The sequence below is a fragment of the Ursus arctos genome, unplaced genomic scaffold (assembly GCF_023065955.2).
Source record: "Ursus arctos isolate Adak ecotype North America unplaced genomic scaffold, UrsArc2.0 scaffold_28, whole genome shotgun sequence".
Classification (NCBI taxonomy): Eukaryota; Metazoa; Chordata; class Mammalia; order Carnivora; family Ursidae; genus Ursus; species Ursus arctos.
In genome coordinates this window covers 8212226-8234273 of record NW_026622963.1, presented here as the reverse complement: position 1 = coordinate 8234273, position 22048 = coordinate 8212226, and the positions used below count along the sequence as shown (strand labels likewise).

Genomic DNA, 22048 nt, shown 5'->3' with positions numbered 1-22048 from the left:
GATGTGGCTACCAATGACAGAGGGGGGAACCATGAATAGGCCTCAAGTTTGGGGGAACCAGCCTGAAAATAGAAACGGGTCAGGGGTGCAGAATCAAAACCCCAGAGATACACCCAGAAATACAGATAGAGGATCAGCTGTTCGAGGGGAGAAAGCGCATGTAGAGCCACACTGTACTCCGAGAGATGGATATGCCTAGATGTGGAGAGCCTGTTAACGTGTGAACAGTGGCATTTTAACGAGAAAGTTCTCATGAAACATAAGGGTGGAAAATACAGTTTTGCAGCCACTGTCTTTATACGTAGTAATTCACTCCCAAATAGAGATTAGAAATTCCAGGACTGACTTTCAGAAATACCACCAGTTGACGGATAGAAGAGAAGATCAGTTATAAGCTCATTAGAGCCCAGGTTCTTCCCATCAGAATCCTGGTCCCCAAAAGGCCATCCTCATGACCCTGAGAAGTAATTCTGGCCTCTGAGAGGACAACACCCAAGAAGTTCTGGGTGAATACAGGATTGACCTTTCAATATTGACTTCTTCAGAGGCCAGCATTTGCTCTTGGTTTCTGGAAAAGCTGGACCAGGACCAGTCCAGTTGGAAGACATCCTGGTAGAGTTAAGTCTGGTTTTGGTAGGAGATTGAGGAAAGAAAAGGGCTATCTACACAGTCCTCACAACAATCTGAAGAAGTAAGGTATTATGACCCCTTTGAACATGAGAAAAGAGGTCCAGAAAGGTTAAGTGATGTGCCCCAGGATACCTAGCCTGGAATTGACTGAGCCAGGATTCAAGCTCCGGCTCTGCCATGACCTCACCACCCTATACTACTCTCTTGGATTTAGTTTAACCTGCTGAAAGGCTTCTCAACAAAGTGATTGTCTGAGATCAACCAGAGATTAAGGACTAAGTATTTTCCAAAGGTAATAATAAAAATAATAGTTAACACTTAACATAGTTCTTACTATATGTCAGGCACTGTATGAATTCATTTAATTTCATAATGTCCTATAACAGAAGTCTTATTATCCTCATTTTGTAGATAGGAAAAATGAGACAGGGAGAAGTTATAACTGGTCAAGGTCAGACACCCAGTTAGGGATAGAGCTGGGATTTGAACCCAAGTAGTATAGCTCCAGAATCCACACTCTTAATGGCCATGCTATATTGTGTCTCAGAAGTAGACCCTGGTGGGGGCGCCTGGGTAGCACAGTCATTAAGCGTCTGCCTTCAGCCCAGGGCGTGATCCCAGCGTTCTGGGATCAAGCCCCACGTCAGGCTCCTCAGCTGGGAGCCTGCTTCTTCCTCTCCCTCTCCCCTGCTATGTTCCCTCTCTCGCTGGCTGTCTCTCTGTCACGTAAATAAAGAAAATCTTAAAAAAAAAAAAAAAAAAAAAAGTAGTAGACCCTGGTGAATATAAATATAGCAAAGGCAGATTTGGTGGGATGGTGGAATAGAAGCCAGATTGCAGGGGTAAAGAGTGCCTTTAGAAAATGTATTTATGTTAGTTAGCCAAGAATTAGGAATAGATAACTGGATTTTGTCAAATACTGTTTCTGCATCTATGAGATGGCTGAATGGTTTTTGTTTTTCAGTCTGGTATGTGGTAATTACATTGGTTTTCAAATGTTCAACCAACCTTGCATCCTTAGGATAAAACACACCTGGTTCGGATATATTTTCCTTTTTATGTGTTGATGGATTCAGTGTACAAAATTTTGCTTTAAAAATTTGCGTCAGTTTCCATGAGGTCTGTATTTTCCTTGTATGTCTGCCTGGGTTTGGTATCAGGGTAATACTGACCTTATAGAATGAGTTGGGAAATATTTCAGTATTTTTTAAAAAGAGTTCATGTAGAATTGGTAGGATACCTTCCTTAAATGTTTGTAGAATTCACCAGCAAAACCCTCTAGGCCTGGAGTTTTTGATGTGGGAAGGTTTTTAACAACAAATTTGATTTCTTTAATAGATACGGAGAAATTCAGATTTTGTATTCCTTGAGTGGGCTTTGATAGTTTTATCTTTCAGGGAGTTTGTCCATGTCATCTAAATTGTTGAATTTATTGGCATAAAATTAATTGTAATATTCTGTTATCCTTTTAAGATCTGTAGAATCTGTAGTGATATTATCTCTCTCGTTCTTGATCTGGGTAATTTTTTTCTGGGAAGTTCATCTTTTTTTTTTTAGTTGAAGTACAGTTGACAGAATATTATATTACTTTCAGATGTACAACATAGCGATTTGACATTTACGTACATTATAAAATGATTGCCATGATAAATATAGTTATCATCTTTCACCATACAAAGATATTATAAAATTTTCTACTATATTTCCTGTGCTTTCCGTCCCCATGACTTATTTTTTACTGGAAGTTTGTACCCTTTAATTCCCTTTATCCATTTTGCCCATCCCCCTACCACCACTCCCTCTGGCAGCTATGAGTTCGTTCTCTGTATTTAGGAATTTTGTTTTGTTTGTTCATATGTCCTGCTTTTTAGATTCCACATAGAAGTAAAATCAAATTCACTTAGCATAATATCCTTTAGGCCCATCCATGTTGTCGCAGACGGCAAGGTTTTATTCTTTTTTATGGCTGAGTAATATTCCATTGTAGATATACACCGAATCTTCTTTAACCATTCATCTGTCAATGGATATTTAGATTGCTTCCATATCTCGGCTATTGTAAATAATGCTGCAGTGAACATAGGGGTACATACATCTTTTTTTTTTTGTAAGGAGGCTTCATGCCCAGCATGGAGCCCAACACAGGGCTTGAACTCATGACCCTGAGATCAAGACCTGAACTGAAACCAAAAGTTGGATGTTTAACCAACTGAGCCACCCAGGCATCCCATAACTGTACTGTATCTTTTAGAATTAGTATTTTCATTTTCTTTGGGTAAATACCCAGAAGTAGGTTTGCTGGATCATATGTTATTTCTATTTTTTTTTTTTTAGGAACCTCTGTACTGTTTTCCACAGTGGCTGCCCCAAATTGTTACAGTCCTGTCAGTGGTGCACAATGGTTTGTTATAAACTCGTCAACACTTGTTGTTTCTTGTCTTTTTGATCCTGGCTGCTCTGAAAGGCATGAGGTGATCTCACTGTGGTTTTGATTTGCGTTGCATTTCCCTGATGATAAGTGATGTTGAGCATCTTTTCGTGTGTCCATTGGGCATCTGTATATTTTCTTTGGAAAAATGTCTCTTTCAGTCCTCTGCCCATTTTTTAAGTCAGATTGTTTTTTTGGTGTGAGGTGTATGAGTTTCTTATGTATTTTGGATATTAACCCTTTATCAGATACATCATTTGCAGTTATCTCCGATTCATTAGGTTGTCTTTTCATTCTGTTGATGATTTCCTTTGCTATGCAAAACTTTTTAGAGTAATGGAGTCTCAGTTGTTTATTTTTGCTTTTGTTACCCTTGACTGAGGAAGCAAATCCAAAAAAGTACTGCTAAGACTGATGCCCAAGAGTTTACTGTCTGTTTTCTTTTGGGAGTTTTATGGTTTCAGAACTTAGATTTAGAAGACCTAAATGTAATCCATTTTGAGTTTACTTTTGGATATGATATAAGAAATTGGCCCTGTTCCATTCTTTTGCATGTAGATGTCCAGTTTTCTCAACTAATTTATTGAAGAAACTGTCTTCTCCCCATTGTGTATTCTTGCCTCCTTTTTCATAGATTAATTGACCGTGTAAGCATGGGTTTATTTCTGGGCTCTCTGTTTTGTTCTATTGATCTTTTTTATGCCAATACCATACTGTTTCAATTACTATAGTATTGTTTAGTGTAGCCTGAAATCTGGGAGCGTGAGCCTCCAGCTTTGTTATTCTTTCTCAAGATTGCTTTAGCTATTCAGGGTCTTTTCTGGTTCCATATAAATTTTAGTATTATTTGTTCTAGTTCTGTGAGAACATGTTATTGGTATTTCGATAGGGATTGCATTGAATCTGTGGATTGCTTTGGGTAATATGGACATTTTAACGATATTAATTTTTCCAATCCATGAGCATGGTATATCTTTGCATTTATTTGTGTCTTCTTTGATTTCTTTCATCAGTGTCTTACAGTTTTCAGAGCACAGGTCCTTCACCTTCTTGGTTAAACTGATTCCTAGACATTTTAATGATTCACTTTTTTTTTAACATTTTATTTATTTATACGTCAGAGAGAGAGAGCACAAGCAGGAGAAGCAGCAGGCGGAGGAAGACGCAGGCTCCCCTGTGAACAGGGAGCTCGATGCAGGACTCGATCTCAGGACCTTGGGATCATCAGCTGAGCCACCCAGCCATCCCGACATTTTATTCTTTTTAATGCAATTGTAAATGGGATTTTTTTTCTTAATTTCTCTTTCTGCTAGTTTGCTGCCGTATAGAATGCAATGGATTTTTGTATATTTATTTTATTTGTGTACTGTGACTTTACTGAATTCATTTATTAGATGCCACAGTTTTTTGGTGGAGTCCCTGGTGGTTTCTGTATATAGTATTATGTCATCTGCAAGTAATGACTGTTTTAGTTCTTCATTGACAGTCTAGATGCCTTCTATTTCTTTTTCTTCTCTGACTGCTGTGGCTAGGACTTCCAGTACTATATTGAATAAAAGTTGTGAGAAATGCATCCTTGCCTTGTTCCTGATTTTGTCTTGTTCCTGATCCACTGAGTATGATGTTAGCTGTGGGCTTGTCATATACGATGGCATTAATTATGGAGACTTATGTTTCCTCTATACCCACTTTGTTGAAAGTTTTTATATTAATTTTGTCAAATGCTTTTTTTTGCATCTGTTGATGATCATACGATTTTTATCCTTCATTTTGTTAATGTGTATCATGTTGATTGGTTTGCAGAAATTAAACCATTCTTGCATCCCTGGAATAAATCCCACTTGGTTGTGGTGAATGGTTGTTTTTAATGTCTAGATTCTTCATTTTCTAGAGTCAGGATTTCTAGCTATCTTGCCAGAACATGCACATTTGAAATTTTATTGTTATTGTTGGTTTTTTTTTTCATTTTTGTTTTATCCATCATTCTTAGTTGTGCTTCTTTTTCTTTAAGTTTTTATTTAAATTCCAGTTAGTTAACATGTAGTGTAATATTAGTTTCAGTAGTAGAATTCTATGAGTCATCACTTACATACAAAACCCAGTGCTCCTCACAAGTGCCCTCCAAATACCCATCACCCGTTTAGCCCATCCCCCTGCCTCCCTTCCTCCAGCAAACCTCACTTTGACTTCTTCCTTGCCAGTTTGGATGCCTTTTATTTCTTTTTGTTGTCTGATTGCTGAGGCTAGTCTGAATGATCTTTTTAATGTATTTGAAATGCAGTTTGTTAATATATTGTTGAGGATTTTTGCATCTGTTCATCAGTGATATTGGTCTATAATTTTCTGTTTTTGTAGTGTCTTTGGTTTTGGTATCAGTGTCTTTGGCCTGGTAGAATTACTTTGGACATGTTCCTTTCTTTCTCTCTCTCTCTTTTTTTTAATAGTTTGAGAAAGAGATTACAACTGTTTTTTAAATGTTTGGTAGAATTCACCTGTGAAGTCCTCTGATCCTGGACTTTTGTTTGTTGGAAGTATTTTGATTACTGATTTAATTTCATTACTAGTAATTGGTCTGTTCAGGCTTTCTGTTTCTTCCTGTTTCACTCTTGGAAGATAGTTTCCAGGAATTTGTCCGTTTCTTCTAATTTGTTGGCACATAATTTTTCATAGTAGTCTCATAATCCTTTGTATTTCTGTGGTGTCAGCTGTGACACTTCTCTTTCATTTCTGGTTTTATTGATTTGAGTCCCCTCTTTTTTTCTTGATGACTCTGGTTAAAAGTCTATCACTTCTCCCTTTTCAGAGAACTAATCCTTAGTTTTACTGGTCTTTTCTGTTGTTCTTTTAGTCTCTATTCATTTATTTCTGCTCTGCTCTTTGGTATCATTTCCTTCCTTCTGCTTTGGGATTTGTTTATTATCCTTTTTCTAGTTCCTTTAGGTCAATGTTTAATTGTTTATTTGAGTTTTTCTTATTTCTTGATGTAGGCTGTATTGCTGTAAACTTCCTTCTTAGAACTGCTTTTGCTGTGCCTCAAAGATTTTAAAATACTGTGTTTCCATTTTCATTCATCTCAAGGTATTTTTTTTAATTTCCTCTTTGATTTCTTTGTTGACTCATTGGTTGTTTAGTAGCATGTTGTTTTGCCTCCACAGTGGTTGTTTTTTTCCACTTTTTTTCTTGGAATGAATTTCCAGTTATCATACCGTTGTAGTCTGAAAAGATGCTTGATGTGATTTTGGTCTTCTTAAATTGATTGAGACTTGTTTTGTGGCCTAACATATGAATTATCCTGGAGAATGTTCCATATGCACTTGAAAAGAATGTGTATTCTGCTATTTATAGGTGGAATGTTCTGTATATATGTGTTAAGTCCACCTGGTCTAATTTGTCATTCAAAGCCACTTTCCTTATGATTTTTGGTTGGGGTCATCTATCCGTTGATGTAAGTGGGGTGTTAAAATCCTTTACTGTTATTGTATTACTGTCAATTTCTCCCTTTATGTCTGTTAATATTTGCTTTATATATTTAGGTCTCCTATGTTGGGTGCATAGGTATTTATAATTGTTAAATCCTCTTGTGGGATTGGCCCCTTTATCATTATGTAATGCCCTTCTTTGTCTCATGATAGTCTTCGTTTTAAAGTCTATTTTATCTCATTTAATATTGCTACTCCAGCTTTTTTTGTTTCCATCTGCATGGAATATCTTTTTCCATCCCTTCACTTTCAGTTTGTATTTATCTTTAGGGCTGAAGTGAGTCTCTTGTAGGCAGCGTATTGATGGTTCTGGTGTTTTCATCCATTCAGTCACCTTGTGTCTTCTGATGGGAGCATTTAGTGCATTTATATTTGAAGTAATTATTGATAGGTATGTGTTTATTGCCATTTTGTTAGTTGTTTTCTGGTTGTTTTTGTAGTTCTTCTCTGTTCTTTTGCTCTCTTGTGATTTGATGGCTTTCTTTAGTGTTGTGCTTGGATTGCTTTATTTTTTGTGTATCTGTTGTAGGTTTCGGTTTGCGGTTCATGAGGTTCGTATGGAACATCCCACGTATATAGTAGTCAGTCTATTTTAAGTTGATGGTTGGACGCATTTTAAAAGCACTATATTTTTACTCCCCCTCCCCCATGTTTTATTTATTTGGCATCATATTTTACATTTTAAAAATTTTTATGTGTCTCTTAACTAGTTTTTATAGATTTAGTTGATTTCACTCTTGTCTGTTCACCTTCACACCAACTTTGTAAGTGACTGATCTACCGCCTTACTGTATGTTTGCTTTTACCACTGAGATTGTTTCTTTCATAATTTTCTTCTAGTTATGGCCTCTTCATTTCTGTTTAAAGAAGTCTTTTAACATTTCTTATAAGGTCAGTTTAGTGGTAGTGAACTCCTTTCAACTGTTGTTTGTCTGGGAAACTCTTTATCGCTCCATTTCTGAATGGCAGTTCTGCAGGGTACCATATCCTTGGTATCTCTGGTCATAGGTGTTTTCCTTTCACCACTTTGAGTGTATCATATGACTCCTTTCTGGCCTGCAAAGTTTCTGCTGAAAAATCAGCCAGTAGTCTTATAGGTGTTCCTTTGTGCATAACTAGTTCTTTTCTCCTGCTGCTTTTTAAAGATTTTTCTCTTTAATTTTTGACGTTTTAATTATTATGTGTATTGGTGGGGAACTCCTTGGCTTCATCTTGTTGGGGGTTTCTGTGCTTCCTGGACCTGGCTGTCTGTTTCCTCCCCCAGGCTGGAGAAGTTTTCAGTGTTATGTCTTCAAATAAGTTTTCTGTCCCTTTGTCTGAGACCCCTATAATGCTAATGTTATTTCGCTTGACACTGTCCCAGATGTCCCTTAATCTGTCCTCATTTTTTTCGTTCTTCTTTCTTTTTGAGGTTCAGTTTGGATGGTTTCTACTACCTGCCTTCCAGAGCACTGATCCATTCTTCTGCATCCTCCAATCTGCTGTCGATTCCCTCTGGTGTATTTTTCATTGCAATTATTGCTCAGCTCTGATTAGCTCTTCTTTATATTTTCTGTCTGTTTGTTGAAGTTTGCACTGAGTTCATCCATTCCCAAGTTCAGTGAACATCTCTATGACCATTAATTAAATTGAACTCTATCAGGAGATTTTCAAAGCCAGACATCATAGAGGCTCCTCTTGCCAGTGCAGATCTCTAGGGCAGGGGCTGCCCGGTGTAGGTTTTGAACCCCTCAGGGAGGGCCTCCACACCTGTGATATCCCTCCCACTTGTGGGTCAGGACGCCGGGGGTTTGGTTCCCAGCCAGACTCTGTGCCCTCTGCCCTTCCCAGTATGTCTTTCTCTTCCCGTCTTCGGTGTGGAAGAGGTGTTTTGCTGGTCTTCAGGTGGTTCTCAGAGAGAGTCGCTCTATATGTTGCTGCAGCTCGGCGTGTCTGTGGGAGGAGGTGGGCTCGTGATCTTTCATCTCTGCAACTTCCCCTGTGATCTCCGCCCCCCCCATCAGTTTGCTTAGAGTTTTACCAATTTTGCTCATCTTTGCAATAAATAATTAGCTTTAGGTTTCATTGATTTTTCTCTATTGTTTTTCTCTTTTGTATTTCATTAGTTTTGTTCATGTTGTTTAACTTGCTCTTTTTCTAGTTTAAGGTAGAAGCTGAGGTCATTGATTTGAGACTTTATTTTCTGATACAGGTGTTTAGTGCTATAAATTTCCCCTTAAGTACCTCTGTAGAGGCATCCCACAGATGTTTATACCCTGTAGTTTTCTTTTCATTCAATTCAAAGTGCTAATAACCCTGTGATTTCTTGAGATGGGCTGTTTGATAGCCCTTCCATGAACTATTTATAAGTGTGTGATCTCATTTCTAAATACTTGGGGGTGTTTCCAGATACCTTTCTGCTAATGATTTCTATTTTAATTACATCGTGGTCAGAGAATATGCTTCTCTGATGCCTGTTAAATTTATTGAGACTTTTTTTTATGACCTAGAATATGGTATATCTTAGTAAAGTTCTTTTTTTTTTTTTTTTTAGATTTTTATTTATGTATTTGAGAGAGAGAGCAAGCGCATGCATGCCATGGAGAATGGGGGGGTGTGCAGAGGAAGAGGGAGAAGCAGACTCCCTGCCGAGCAGAGAGCCCAGTCCCAGGACCCTGAGATCATGACCTGAGCCAAAGGCAGACACTTAACCAACTGAGGCACCCAGGCACTTCTAATCTTAGTAAAGTTCTTTGTGCACTTGAAAAGCACGTATAGTGTGATGGTGTTAGATGGAATGTTCTGTAAATGTCAGGCCAAGTTGGTTGGTAGTGTTGTTTAGGTCTTCTGTTTTCTTACTGATTTCGTGTCCATTTGATTTATCAGTTATTGATAGGCAAGTATTAACGTCCTCATCTATAGTTGTGGACCTACCTATTTCCCTTACAGTTCTGTAACTTTGTGCTTCATGTGTTTTTAGGCCCTGTCATTAAGTGCATACCTAACCATTTATGATTGTTATATCCTTTCCATGACTTGACCTCTTTATCATTGCCAGAGATAAAGAAAATCATTTCATAATCTTCTTTACTCTGAAATCTGTTTTGATTAAAATTGCCATTGTAGCTTTCTTTTGATTAGTGTCAGTGTGACATCTTTTTCCATTTTTCCGTTTTAACCTATTGGTGTCTTTATATTTAAAATGCATTTTTAGGGCAGTGGGAGGATGGGCAAAATGGATGAAGGGGAGTGGGAGGTACAGGTGTCCAGTTATGGAATGAAAAAGTCATGGGGATGAAGGGTGCAGCATAGGGAATGCTATGCTAGTCAGTGGTATTGCTCCAGTGTCGTGTGGAGGCAGGGGAAGCTACCCTAGTGGTGAGCACAGATAACATAGACTTGTTGCATCACTGTATCGTGCACTTAACTAATGTAACGTTGTATGTCAGCTTTACTTCAATAAAAAATAAATTAAAATGATAGTAGTAATAATATGTCCAGATAAAAACAACAACATACTAGTTTGTTTCAAAGTAAATAAAATGGTGACTTAGATTTCATAATTAAGAAATAATATATATCTTGTAGGCAGCATATATTTGGGGCTTGCTTTTTAATTCACTTTGACAGTCTCCTTTAATTGGGCTGTTTAGGCCATTTGTACTGGATGTGTCTGTTAATAGATTAGATTAGGTCTAAGTCTGACATCTTGCTCTTTGTTTTCTGTTTGTCCCACCTCTTTATCTTCCCTTTTTCCTCTTTTTCTGCACTCTTTTGACTTTCTGTGCTTTCATATTATCTTCTGGCTTATTAGCTATAACTCTTTGTTATTAGTGGTTGCTTTAAGATCTGTAGTGCACGTTTTTAGCCATCACGATCTGGTGTCAGTGATACCATATCTCATGTATGATCTAAGGACTTGATAGTAAGTAGATGCTTCCATTTGTCTTCTCTGGTCTTTATAGCATTGTTGTCATACGGTTTACTTCTGTGTGTGTGTCATAAACCTCATCCTGGGTTGTTAATATTGCTCTGTAAGCAGTTGATTATCTTTTAAAGAGATTTAAATAATAAGAGAAAGATCTTATGTACTTACCCAGAGTTACCGTTTCTGGTGCCCCCATTCCTTTGTTTAGATCTTTATTTCCATCTGGTATCATTTAACTTCTACCTGAAGGATTTCCTTTAACATTTCTTATAGTCTGGGTCTACTGACGATGAACTCTTTCATATTTTGTGTATCTGGGGACTCCTTTACCGTAATTTGCGGCATTTGTAGGTCTTAACTCAGTTCGGTTTTTTTTTTTTCCTGTTAGGGATCACTGTCCTTTGTTGTTGTGTCCAAATGTTGTAAAGACCATTGTTTCATATACCTTGTCTGTCTCTGTTGCTGTTTTGGGCAGGAGAGTAAATTTGGCCCGTGGTCTCTCATCTTGGAGGCTGAAGTTCTGGCCAGGAATTAGAGAAAAGAAGTAAAGCGGGAGCTGTACAGACACGCAGTTAATTAGCAAGTAGAATGCCTTTTGAAGTTTCTGGGTGGGGCATATTAAATCCGAAGTGGTGTTGACTATCTCTGAGGACGTTCCTTCGCATCCCTGTCCGAGCCCTCACTGTTTGTGGTGTGGAGCACGTTGGCCTGGCTGTGAGTGGGGTCCGGAGCTGGGGTGGCAGGGGCAGCAGCTGGTTGGAACTGAGGAACAGCAGTAGATGTGAGGTGACTTCTAGAAGGAAAAGCCAGGGAGAGGCCCGGGTTGGAATTGAAGAAAAGGTTTAGGGAAAGTTTCAGAGCACCTCCCTTCCAATTTGCTGAATCGAGGTGCTCTTTAATTCCCATCTCTGGAAGGCTCTCCTGCTCACATAACAGCCAAGTACAGTAGGGAGCTTGATCCCACAAATTAGGGCCTGTGATTGGGGGGGCGGCATATTGTGACCCTGAGGCTCTTTTCTATACTGTGTAAAATTCAAGCAGAATTGTTTTCATCTGGCAGCTCCGAGCAGACAACGGGCCATAACTGTTTGCCTACGTAGGATGAGTGAGTAAAGAAAGTGGGGGCGGGATGTGTCTTCGTTTGCTTCGACAGCCGCAATAACGAAATGCCATGAGCTGGGCAACTTCAGCAACACAAGTTTATTCTGTCACAGTTCTGAGCCCGGGAAGTTCAAGGTCAGGGTTCCAACAGGGTCCAGTTTCTGGTGAGGGCTTCTTTCCTGGCTTGCAGCCACCTTCTGGTGTGTCCTCACGTGGCCTTATCTTCAGTGGGTATATTTGGAAAGAGAGATCTCTCTCTCTCTCTCTCCCTTTTCCCTTTCTTATGAGGCCACCAGTCCTCCTGGATTAGGGCCCCACCCATATGACCTCATTTGACCTTAATTACCTCCTAAAAGCACTATTTCCAAATACTGTCACACTGGCAGTTAGGCTTCAACATTGGAATTTGGCGGAAGACACAAATATTCAGTCACTTGAAGAGTGTATGAGATCCCACAGCTACGTAGGTATCTAACAGGTATGACTCGGGTTTTTGTCAGCCCCGCATTTCTGGTGGCCATTCCCTCCAGAGGCCCAAGCCCTGCTAATAGCCCCTCTGCTACAGACCTCCAGACCAAAAGCCTTTAACATTAGATTGGGGTGTCAGTTTTTTGTTGAAATGCATAGAAGTGGCGTGGATGTACCTTTTCGGTTACTGTATAGGTTCTATGGGGAAAGGGACAGGTCTCCTGATAGATTTCCTATATCTTGTCTCCAGGTTCTTCTTTGCGGTCCAGTTGGTCCAAAGCTGCATGAACTTCTTGACGATAACGTATTTGTTCCTCCACAGTCATTGCAGGAAGTGGATGAGTTCCACCTAATTTTAGAATATCAAGCAGGTAAGAGCAATGAGTAAGTAACGGTGTGAGACCGGACAGGGGACCGTGTTGTCAGATTGGGGTGTGACTGGTCGCAGCTGATCTTTGTGAGTTGGCAGGACCCTTTCTTGCCTTACTGAAGATTTCCTCTCACTTCTGCTGAGCTGATACTGGCCATGGTCTCAAGAGTAGAGAGTATTAGAACAGTGAAGAAAATTCCAGGATCTACAGACAGAACTGATCTGAACCCAAGAGAAATTAGGCTCTAGGAAAACCGGCATCTTGAGTAAAAATGAAAATGTGTTAAACACACACATACAAAGTTTTTCTGTATTACTAAGGAAAGAGAAGGGCAGGTAAACATCTGTTCAGCGCTGTGCTGGATTCTGCCCCGGGCTTTTCTGGCCAGCTGTTCCAAGCTGGTTGGGATTGATTCCAGGCCTCTGGCAAACTTCCTTTGAAGCATTTTATTTTCCGTTGGGTGTGGAAGTGTTTGTATGTAGCGACACTCACATTATTTCCCATTATACAGCGTGCCAGGGTTCATCAGTCCAAATCCAGCCCCTCCGGCGTCTCCCAGCGGATTGTGTGTCTCAGAGACTACAGTTCTGATTCCTAGAGAATCCTAACTGCCTAAACATATTTTGACTCTGTTTATTTAATTCTGCATATTTGCTGTGGTCTCTTTCCTCTGCTCAGAACTCAGACTCTTGAATTTCTGACTCAACACATTATTAACTCAAGTTAAAGCCTCCAGCATCTCAACAGACTAATTGGTCCCTTAAAGCTCCACTTTAATAGGCTTCGGTGAACTGCTTCCAAGTCGATGAAGGGAACCTCACCTACTAGAGTAATTAGTGTGCGATAGGAACTAGAGCGCTTCTTGAAAGCTACGTTTTTCTCTGTGCGGAAAAAAAGAATTGTCTGTCTCTGGTTCTCGTTTGGGTGCTTATTGGAATCAGGAAGTTCGGAAGCGCTTGGTCTGAACATATGGACAGAACGTTGCAGTAGGCAGTTCACATTTAATGATACGCAAGTTTTGAGTTTCTCAGAAACTCACGATGATAGTTCTTACTGCTTGAAGATTGTGGTAAGGGTTCAGAAGCACCGTGAGCTCCTTCAGTGAAAGGCATGAACAGGACCGTTGACTGGAAGGGTCTAGAAGAGCTAAAGATGTGCCTTGGAGGTGCTGCTGCCGCCAGTTCCAGATTCCTCTCCCTGCACCCTGCCGGCGCTCACCTCATGACCTGGGGACCTTCCTGGTTCTGGTTTCTATCGTCTTCCCTGGTGACTGCAGGGCGAGAGACTGCTCTCTTCAACCAGGTTTTGCTGTCGGATTTGACAGCTGTGCCTCGTGTGGAGGTAAGCAGACGGCACAGCTTGTCTTGAAAGGAGACTGTCTCCATCCTTGGTTTTATAAACCCCACACTTTAGTTTTTCTTTTTTATGCCTATTTTTGTTAGTACAAAGCAAGGCCTCCCATGAAATTTTACGTGAAGTTACATTTTCACTGACCCCTGGAGGGAACCTAGTCTGGTGGCAGAAGCCCTCAGATCACTTGTCTTCACAGAAATCCATCCCCAGCTTCTCTCAAATGTAGATGAATAAATTCCCATAGAGGATTCGTCACTGATGGTTTCCTCCTTTTCCCCTGCCAGACTGGCCCAGGGAAGCTTGCTTTCAGGCTTTGGGCTGGGGACCCACTGAGTCACACACGGGTTTTGCTGACCTAGTGGCCGAAGGGCAGGACGGTAAATGGAGAGGAGGGACTGCTCGGAGAAACACTTTCCGAGCTCTGTGAGAACGGGGTTTTTGAGGTTCCAGGCTCTCCCTGTCTGCGTTCCAGTCGGTTCGCCTCTCAGGCCGCTCGCTCCATGTCCTGTGTCCCGTGGGAACAGCCAGGGAGCAGCTCTCCACGTCCCTCCTTGTCTTTGCCTTGCAGAGGCCTATTTATTTTGCCTCTCTCACTTTTTCCCTGAGGAGATTCATTTACTTGGAATGCCGCGTGGCTCTCCTGCGGAAGTCAGGCGCTGCTCAGCAGCTTCGCTCCGGGAGGGGCAGTCCCAGGTCCTGCCCTCGGGAGGACTCTGATGTGGATTTCTCCCCTTGCGCGGAGTCTTGTCGGTGGGGAAGATGTTGGATTTGGAGTCATACCCATATTCTTTGTTGTCACAGGCCATCGAAGTCCTCAGTCTTTCCTCTCATTCGCTTGTTCTTTGCTCATTCATTTGTTCACACGCTGCATGCGGGGACGGTGTGAGGCAGGACCAGCTGGTGACAGAAGGCGCGGGCCCTGTGCTCAGCTCACAGCTCACTGCAGGGCATGGGCTCTTGAGCAGATGATTACAAAATCATGTGCCCCGTCCTTAAGAGGTACCAACAGTGGCCCAGGGGAGGAAGCAGCCGAGTCTGCTGGGGTTGGCAGAGTTGGGAAAGGCTTCGCAGGGGGGGCCGCCCTCGCTTTGGGTCTTTGGAGATAAAACAGGGTCGGAGTGTTGCACTCAGCGGCGTGGACCATTATTGGGTGTTTCTTTGGACAAATGATAAGACATGGACCAGGAATTAAAGGAATGTGGCATTGTAACCAACATAACCATGGTGTTGGGGTTTAGTAAATAGGAAATGTCTTTTTCTGCTTTCATAGATTTTTATGTAAATGACCCACATATAAAATGTTTTTCAGAGGACTGGATTCAGTAAAGTGAACTCACGGTAGAGGAAAGGTGGGCTCTGGCAGTCGTGATCCTTGGTCCAGAGTAAGCCCGGCGCACGCACGCACACTCCCCGTGGAGAGGCAAGGCTTCTGTTCAGAGAGGCCTGTTGTAGGAAGGACAGTTTGCTGGCGGCAGTTAGCAAGTCAGCCTGCAGTATGAGGAAACCCTCTGCTGTGGTTTGTCTGCCTTGGGGAAAAGCTTTCTGAGGGAATGTCCAGTAACTATGATAGAAACCAGTGAAAAACTAGCTTTCAGTGTATGAACTCTAATTTTGTAAATGACATGGATTCTTTACTTGGAGGGAAAGCCGTATAAACCCGGATCCTAAATCCTTGCCCCTCGGTCTCCGGAAGCACCTCCATGCTGGTTGGGGGGCAGGGGGAGTCATCTAAGCAGTTGCAGAGCCTAGGTGGCCCTTGCGCTGACTGAGTTTCAAGATTTGCTGCCAAGCCTCGGGAGAAGAAAGAGTGGTGAGGCTTCATCAGGAGAACCGGGGGAGGCCTCTGTCACCTGCCCTGCTTTAGGACTCCCGGCCACAGCACACGCCTCTCAAATGCTTGGCCGCTGTGGGGCCTGCGTGGGTAGTTCTCCACCCACGTGCTCATCAGGATCTCCTTCGGTGGGCCTCACCGCCTGCACGTTGAAAACTCAGCTCCCCAGGAGATTCTGACGCAGGGCCTGTGGGGAGAGCCAGTCCTGTGGGTGGAGATCCCCACCTGCTCCCCCCACCAGAAGACCCAGCCAAGGGTGGGCGTAGCCTCCCTCGGACCGGCTCAGTTGGGGAGATGCTGAGCAGCGGGCCCTCCCTGCGGGCCTGTGCCGGGTACTTTGAGCATCGGAGACGGACAGTGTTCCCGTCGAAGAGCTGGCGGTCTGTCTGGGGAGATGCGGCGCACGTGCGTGAAAAGTTTAGTAATGGCGTAAGCTTGAATCCTTTTTCAGAACCGTAGAAGACATAGCTCAGAGCAAAACGATATTCCCCAAACCACGTGAAGGGAAACCTGTGGGTGCTCGAAGCAGGGAAAATGCACCTCCGCAGCAGCCACCTCGGGAGGAAGTAGCACTTGAACTTGGTCTCGAGCAGGCGTTATTCCAAAGCAGCTCGCTCAGAGGAGGCTGGAGCAGCCAGACGCTGGTAGTTTCTGGATCAAATGCCGGGGAAGCACGAGTGGGCAGCGGGGAGGTGGGGCTGCAGTCAGCTTAACTCGTGGAATTCCAGCCTCCGTGGGTCCCAGCTGCATGAAAGGTGCTCGGGGCCCGGCTGTGAGGTGGGAAGTGCTTCGAGAAAGGTAGCGTGTCCGTATGGAGGGACGTGCACGGTGTGCACTGGATGCTGGTATTTGGAGGTTGTGCTCTGTAACCGGGAAGGAACACAGGCATCCTGTATGTGAGAGCTCAGCCAGCAGTAGAGCTCTCCTGGGACTCATTGGCAGCCCGTTGACAAAGGCATAGAGCGCCCATGCTGTGTTTGTTGTTTTGTTGGGCTGGGGTTGGGGTCTGGTTGATTTGTCTCTTTACTGACCACCATCCTCCTGGATGCAGCGCCGTGCTTGGCTAGGCCATCGTAGCTGGGCTCCCCTCGGCCGGAAGCCAGCCTGCCCAGAGCCGGGGCTCCAGTGAGGCCCCCTCCAGCCCCCACAGCTAGGAGACTTAAAGCCTCTTCCTTTTCTTCCCATTGTGTTGACTGGGCTTTTCTAGGGGAGGAGTGGGGCCAGTTAAAAGCTCCCCATGCCAACCGATTCATCTTCTCCCACGACCTCTCCAACGGGGCCATGAATATGCTGGAAGTGTTTGTGTCTAGCCTGGAGGAGTTTCAGCCAGACCTGGTGGTCCTCTCGGGATTGCACATGATGGAGGGACAGAGCAAGGAGCTCCAGAGGAAGAGGCTCTTGGAGGTAATAGCACCGTCACGGACTCTCGCTGACCTCGGCTAGCGGTTGTCCTCAGGTTCCCACCGCTCTTGGCGTCTGCAGCTCGTGCTGCCTGGTCCTCGGTCCCGGTACTCCCCCGGGCGCGGGCGTGAGCAGGACAGGGTGGAGCTTCCTCTTGCCTGAGCCTCTGCGCCCCGCGCTACGCTGCGTGTGGCTCCAGCCGCCGTGTGTGTGGTCTGCGTGCTCTGTGTCGTGTGTCGTGTTTCTTCACATCCGCTGTGCTGCGGTTCCTCGGGGTAGGCCCCCAGGAATAGGCTGCCCCCCGAGCGCACAGGGGTGCTTCTTGGTCCCCAGGGTCTGTGACCCCGGCGCCTCCATGTCCACAAGAGCGTCCCTCGTCTGGAGGCTGTGGTGACCCCGGGGCTTAGAGCTTTCATCATGATGCAAAAAAGGCAGTGACCGAAGGCACCGCCTCTTGGCCTTGACCCGTTCTTCCCTCTCGTGTGAGCTCTGTTTCTAATGGCACCGCTGCGCTCTTCTCCTGGCAGGTCGTGACCTCCATTTCCGACCTCCCCACTGGCATTCCAGTTCACCTCGAGCTGGCCAGCATGACCAACAAGGAGCTCATGAGGAGCATCGTGCATCAGGTAACCACGGGGGCGGCATGTGCGGCCTTCTGGGGCCCTCAGCCCGGGGGGCCTCGCAGAGAAGCACCCTTGTCCAGTGGGGCCAGCTCTTGGGGCTCAGGGGCCGGCTCACTGAGGTGTGGGTGATCTATCACTCAGACCTGGGTCCACGGAGATCCAGATAAGGAGCCAGGGCCGTTCTGGAACAGGATCTCCTACTGGGTTAGAAATACGGCAGCGTCCCGTTTCTCCTGGAATGGAGAAGTTGGACATGAATGGTTTTTGTGGTCGCACCCAAAGGAGAAAACAGAAGGCCCAGCTTAGCTGCTTTCAGTTGAACTTCCGGAAGCTCAGAGGAGAGGAACTTTGGGGGAGCTTCACTCCCTCACCACCGGGCAGCCAGGTGTTGGGACTCCTGCCCCTGGATGGCAGCGGTGAGCAGACCCAGGAGCACGTGCTTCACGGCACAGGCTTTGGAAGCTGGGGTTGGAATGCCAGCTTTGCCACTTTCTAGCTTTATGCACTTAAGCAAGTTATGTAACCTTTTATTGTATTATTATTTAACCTTTTTAATGGGTAATATATTCATCTGGTTCAAACCCCAATAATACTAAGATACACAGTGAAGTCTCCCTCCCACCACCTGTACCCGCCGTTAGGAATCTTCTTGGTTTCATCCTTACTCCAGAGTCACTGTACAAACAGAAGCAGATGTGGGAGTACATCCTTAAGGTTTGGTCTCTTTTATCCCCAAAGACAGCACAGTGTACTGAATATGGACTGTTCTGCACGGTGCTTTTTCTCACTGATTGGATTTTGGAGGCCTTTTCTCTGTCATCACTGGGGAGCATGCTGTCTTTTCACAGCCAGGTGATGAAAGGGAACGTGCGGGGCCCCCAGGTTCTTCACCCTGCACGGGTTCCCGGGTTAAGACCCCTGCATCTTGGTTTCTGGCCTTTGCTGTCCCAGACGGAGGTGCAGCGGAGAACTTTGTCCATGACTTTCATTTCCCTGTGAGCCGGTACGTGTGTGATGAGGTCGCAGGAGCACGGTGCCGGGTGGAGCAGGAAAGGCCTTTGTAAGTTGAGTGCTGCCAAGATGCCCTCGCGAGAGCTGGGCCCGTTCACCTGCACGAGAGCTCTTCACAAGCGCTCATTTCCTCGTACCTGCCACCAGAACGGGATTAGAGACGCACATTCTTTGACCAATCTGATGGGTGAAAAATAGTTGAGAATAGTTGTGGGTTGTTTGAATAGACTTTACTTTTTAGGGCAGTTTCAAGTTTGTAGCAAAGGTGAGTAGCATGTGGCGAGTTTCCAGGTACCTGCCACACACAGCCACCGCCTTCCCCACTGCCGGTGTCCCGCCGACCGCAGTGTCGCCCTCAGTGTCGCCGCCGTGAGCGCCTGGTCCCACACTCACACAGGCAGTCACCACCCATAGTCTGCGGTTGACGGCGGGGTTCGCACTTGGTGTTTCTCAACAGAGGTTTTAATTTGCATTTCTCTTCTAAGGTCAGCTTTCCACTTTTTAAAAAAGCCGTGTTTATTTTATTTTCTGTGTATCTGTTTAAGCTTTCTGAGCCTCAGTCCCCTTATCTGGTAAATGGAGGCGATTCCTCCCGCTCTGAGCGGGTTACGGTAAGAACAGGATAAAACAAGGCCGCCCGCTCCGGGCCTTACAGCACGTGCCGTAAGCGGAGGTGCTGTCCCATGAGCAAAGGTGCGGGCCGCTGGTTTCAAATAACAAACACACGCGCGCATGCACACACCCGTTCCACACTCCCTCCCTCCGGGGGCACCTCTCCCTCACACATTCCCCGTGTGCGGTTCTCTGGCTCCGAGGGCAGAAGAGCCAAGTCAGAGTGAGGTCGACAGAGTGGCTCCCCTCAAGACTGAGACGGCTCAGCGGCTCCCGTCGTGCCCTTTGCACACCGTGTGACTAAATACGGCCTTCCCGAGCCCACACCTGCTTACAGAGCTTAGCTCTAACAGGAAACTTCCTCCCCGTTTCTTGGTATTGTGTCCACGGGACCACGTGGCCCTGCATGTTGCCAGGGCCTTTGCTTCCCCGGCACGGCGCCTGCTGGCGTCCGGGGACCGAGAGCCCCGTCCCACCAGAAGGCGTGCAAAGCCTCAGGCGCGCACATGGACAGAAATAGGAAGCAGGTGCCCCTCTGCCCTTTGAGTGAATAAAACAGAAGACCGAGTCCACAGCAGTGTCACTGCCACTTTCTGGGATTATCCCAAGTGATAATGAAGGTGCGGTTAGAGGTGTCATGGCGGAAGCAGTGACCTGTGACCGTCACTTCCCCGGCACGTGCTTCCAGGGCGGGGAGTCTCCAGGGAAGGAAGAAAGACACCGTCCTGCCTTCCCTGACCGTAGTCACGGGCTGTGTCCTCGGGCCTCTTAGGAGCTGGGTGTCCATCAGAAAGAGACGTCCTTTGTGTTTCCGTTAGCAGGTCTTTCCTGCGGTGACGTCCCTGGGGCTGAACGAGCAGGAGCTGCTGTTCCTCAGCCAGGCGGCATCGGGACCCCACTCCTCTCTCTCTTCCTGGAATGGCGTCCCCGACGTGGGCATGGTCAGTGACATCCTCTTCTGGATCTTGAAGGAACATGGGCGGAGTAAGAGCAGAGCCTCGGACCTCACCAGGATCCATTTCCACACGCTGGTCTACCACATCCTGGCAACTGTGGACGGACACTGGGCCAACCAGCTGGCCGCCGTGGCCGCGGGAGCCCGCGTGGCCGGGACGCAGGCCTGCGCAACAGAAACCATAGACGCCAGCCGAGTGTCCCTGCGGGCACCCCGCGAGTTCACAACTTCCCATTCGGAGGCGGGCTCGAGGATCGTAATAAACCCCAACGAGCCAGTGGCGGAGTGGCACAGGGAGGGGATATCCTTCCACTTCACACCAGTACTGGTGTGTAAAGATCCCATTCGAACAGTGGGCCTTGGAGATGCCATTTCCGCCGAAGGCCTCTTCTATTCAGAAGCCCGTCCTCACTCCTAGGAAGGTGGCTGTGGGTAATTTTTCTGAAGGAGAGCTACCCAATTTAAGAACTACAGGAAAAAAAGATGGAGGGGTGTCAAAACAGTTTCTAGATCTAACTGAAAGATAGCCAAAGAAACAACAGATTCAACCGTATCAGATACATTCCAGCCTATTGATGATTACGCAAAAACATTTCAGGTTTTAATCAGAATTTAGCTATCTACTAACGAGACTGGATTTTTCTTTTATGTTGTGTGTTACAGGGGTAAAACTTGATTCCCATGTCCCCGTTTATGCAGCGTTGTCCAGTAGTGTAGGCCAGGCTGGCTCTGGAGAGCACGTCCGCCGGAGAGAGCACGTCCCCGTTGCCCAGTGCGGGAGCGCACGCTCGCGCGGCCGTGCTCCCATCTCCAGTGAAGCCCAGCGCCAGCGTCTCGTGTTCTCTCTCAGCCCCGCGCTCCTGGGCAGGGTCACGATTTCCACTCAGTGTTACAGTGAAAATAGCGAGCACACCTTCTGAGTCTTCTGCTCTCAAACTTAAGACAGAGCCACAGGTCAGGACAAAACGATCGCTCCTGTGCGTCACGGTCACAGCCTCGTGCAGCCTTTGGGGGAGGCCTTGGCTCTGCGTGCGTTCAGAAGCCTGGTTGGCCTGCGGGGAGGCCTTGGGGGTTGCCGGGCTCCGCCCCCTGCCCTGGCACCCGGGGTCGCAGGCTGGCTGGTCAGAGCCCACCGAGCCGGGACCCAGCCTCGTCCGCTGGCTCTGCGCACGCTTTCCACCGCGCAAGACGGATCTTTGTTCATTCTGATCCTTGAAGGAGTTTGCATTTACAACTGGAATATGCTTCTGCGTGCGTAACAGATCATGTTTGTTCTGCTCTGACACAGCACATCCATTAGGAAGTTTTACCTCTTCAGAGCCCCAGGATCATGAATAAATCTGTCATGTATGTATTTATTTTTTTATAAGTCAAGGAGACTTCTGTGTGCTTTTAAATATATTAAAACAATTTACATTTCAGGAACCCGAAGTCCACGTGTGGTTGATTTCGTGTCTCCCAGCACCACCGCGGAACCACATACAGTATTGTTCATTCTGATCTTGACGAGGATATGAGTTCGATGTTAACTCTGCTCTTGAGGGGTTTCTCTTGTCTTCCCCACCGCTGGGTCCCTCGCACTGAGCCCAGGCGATAGGGCTGTCATCTGGTGGTTTAAGGCGACAGAAGACAGTAGTATCAAGTCGCCAAGCCACCCAACAGCAGTCTGAGAGAGGGCGGTGGGCCTTCTCAGTTGTTCGGAGAGCAGTGTAAATGTGGCAGCTGCCGGCAGGCCCGCCCAGTTCGGGGGCAGTTCCCACCTGGCTCAGAGGTGCTTCTGGAACCTCAGAGCTACCTCAGGTTCTGCATGTATGACCTCCCCCTCCCCGCTACAGGTAAGAAGGAAAGGCTTGATCACTCCTTCAAAGAGAATTTAAA

General features: G+C 45.6%; 1 protein-coding gene across 2 annotated transcripts in view; it reads left to right on the top strand.

Moving 5' to 3' along the window:
- The window catches only part of ADPGK (ADP dependent glucokinase), a 34775-nt gene extending 13180 nt beyond the window's left edge, over positions 1-21595 (top strand). Inside the window, exons 4-7 of one of the 2 annotated variants that reach the window (XM_026478464.4) lie at positions 12264-12384; positions 16776-16972; positions 17497-17595; positions 20037-21595. In XM_026478464.4, the coding sequence (XP_026334249.1) occupies positions 12264-12384; positions 16776-16972; positions 17497-17595; positions 20037-20588 (969 nt within the window). In that variant the 3' untranslated portion in view covers positions 20589-21595. Of the gene's footprint in view, positions 1-12263; positions 12385-16775; positions 16973-17496; positions 17596-20033 lie in introns of both variants that reach the window. The other variant, XM_026478463.4, reaches the window with a different exon arrangement.
- Positions 21596-22048: the final 453 nt, after the last annotated feature.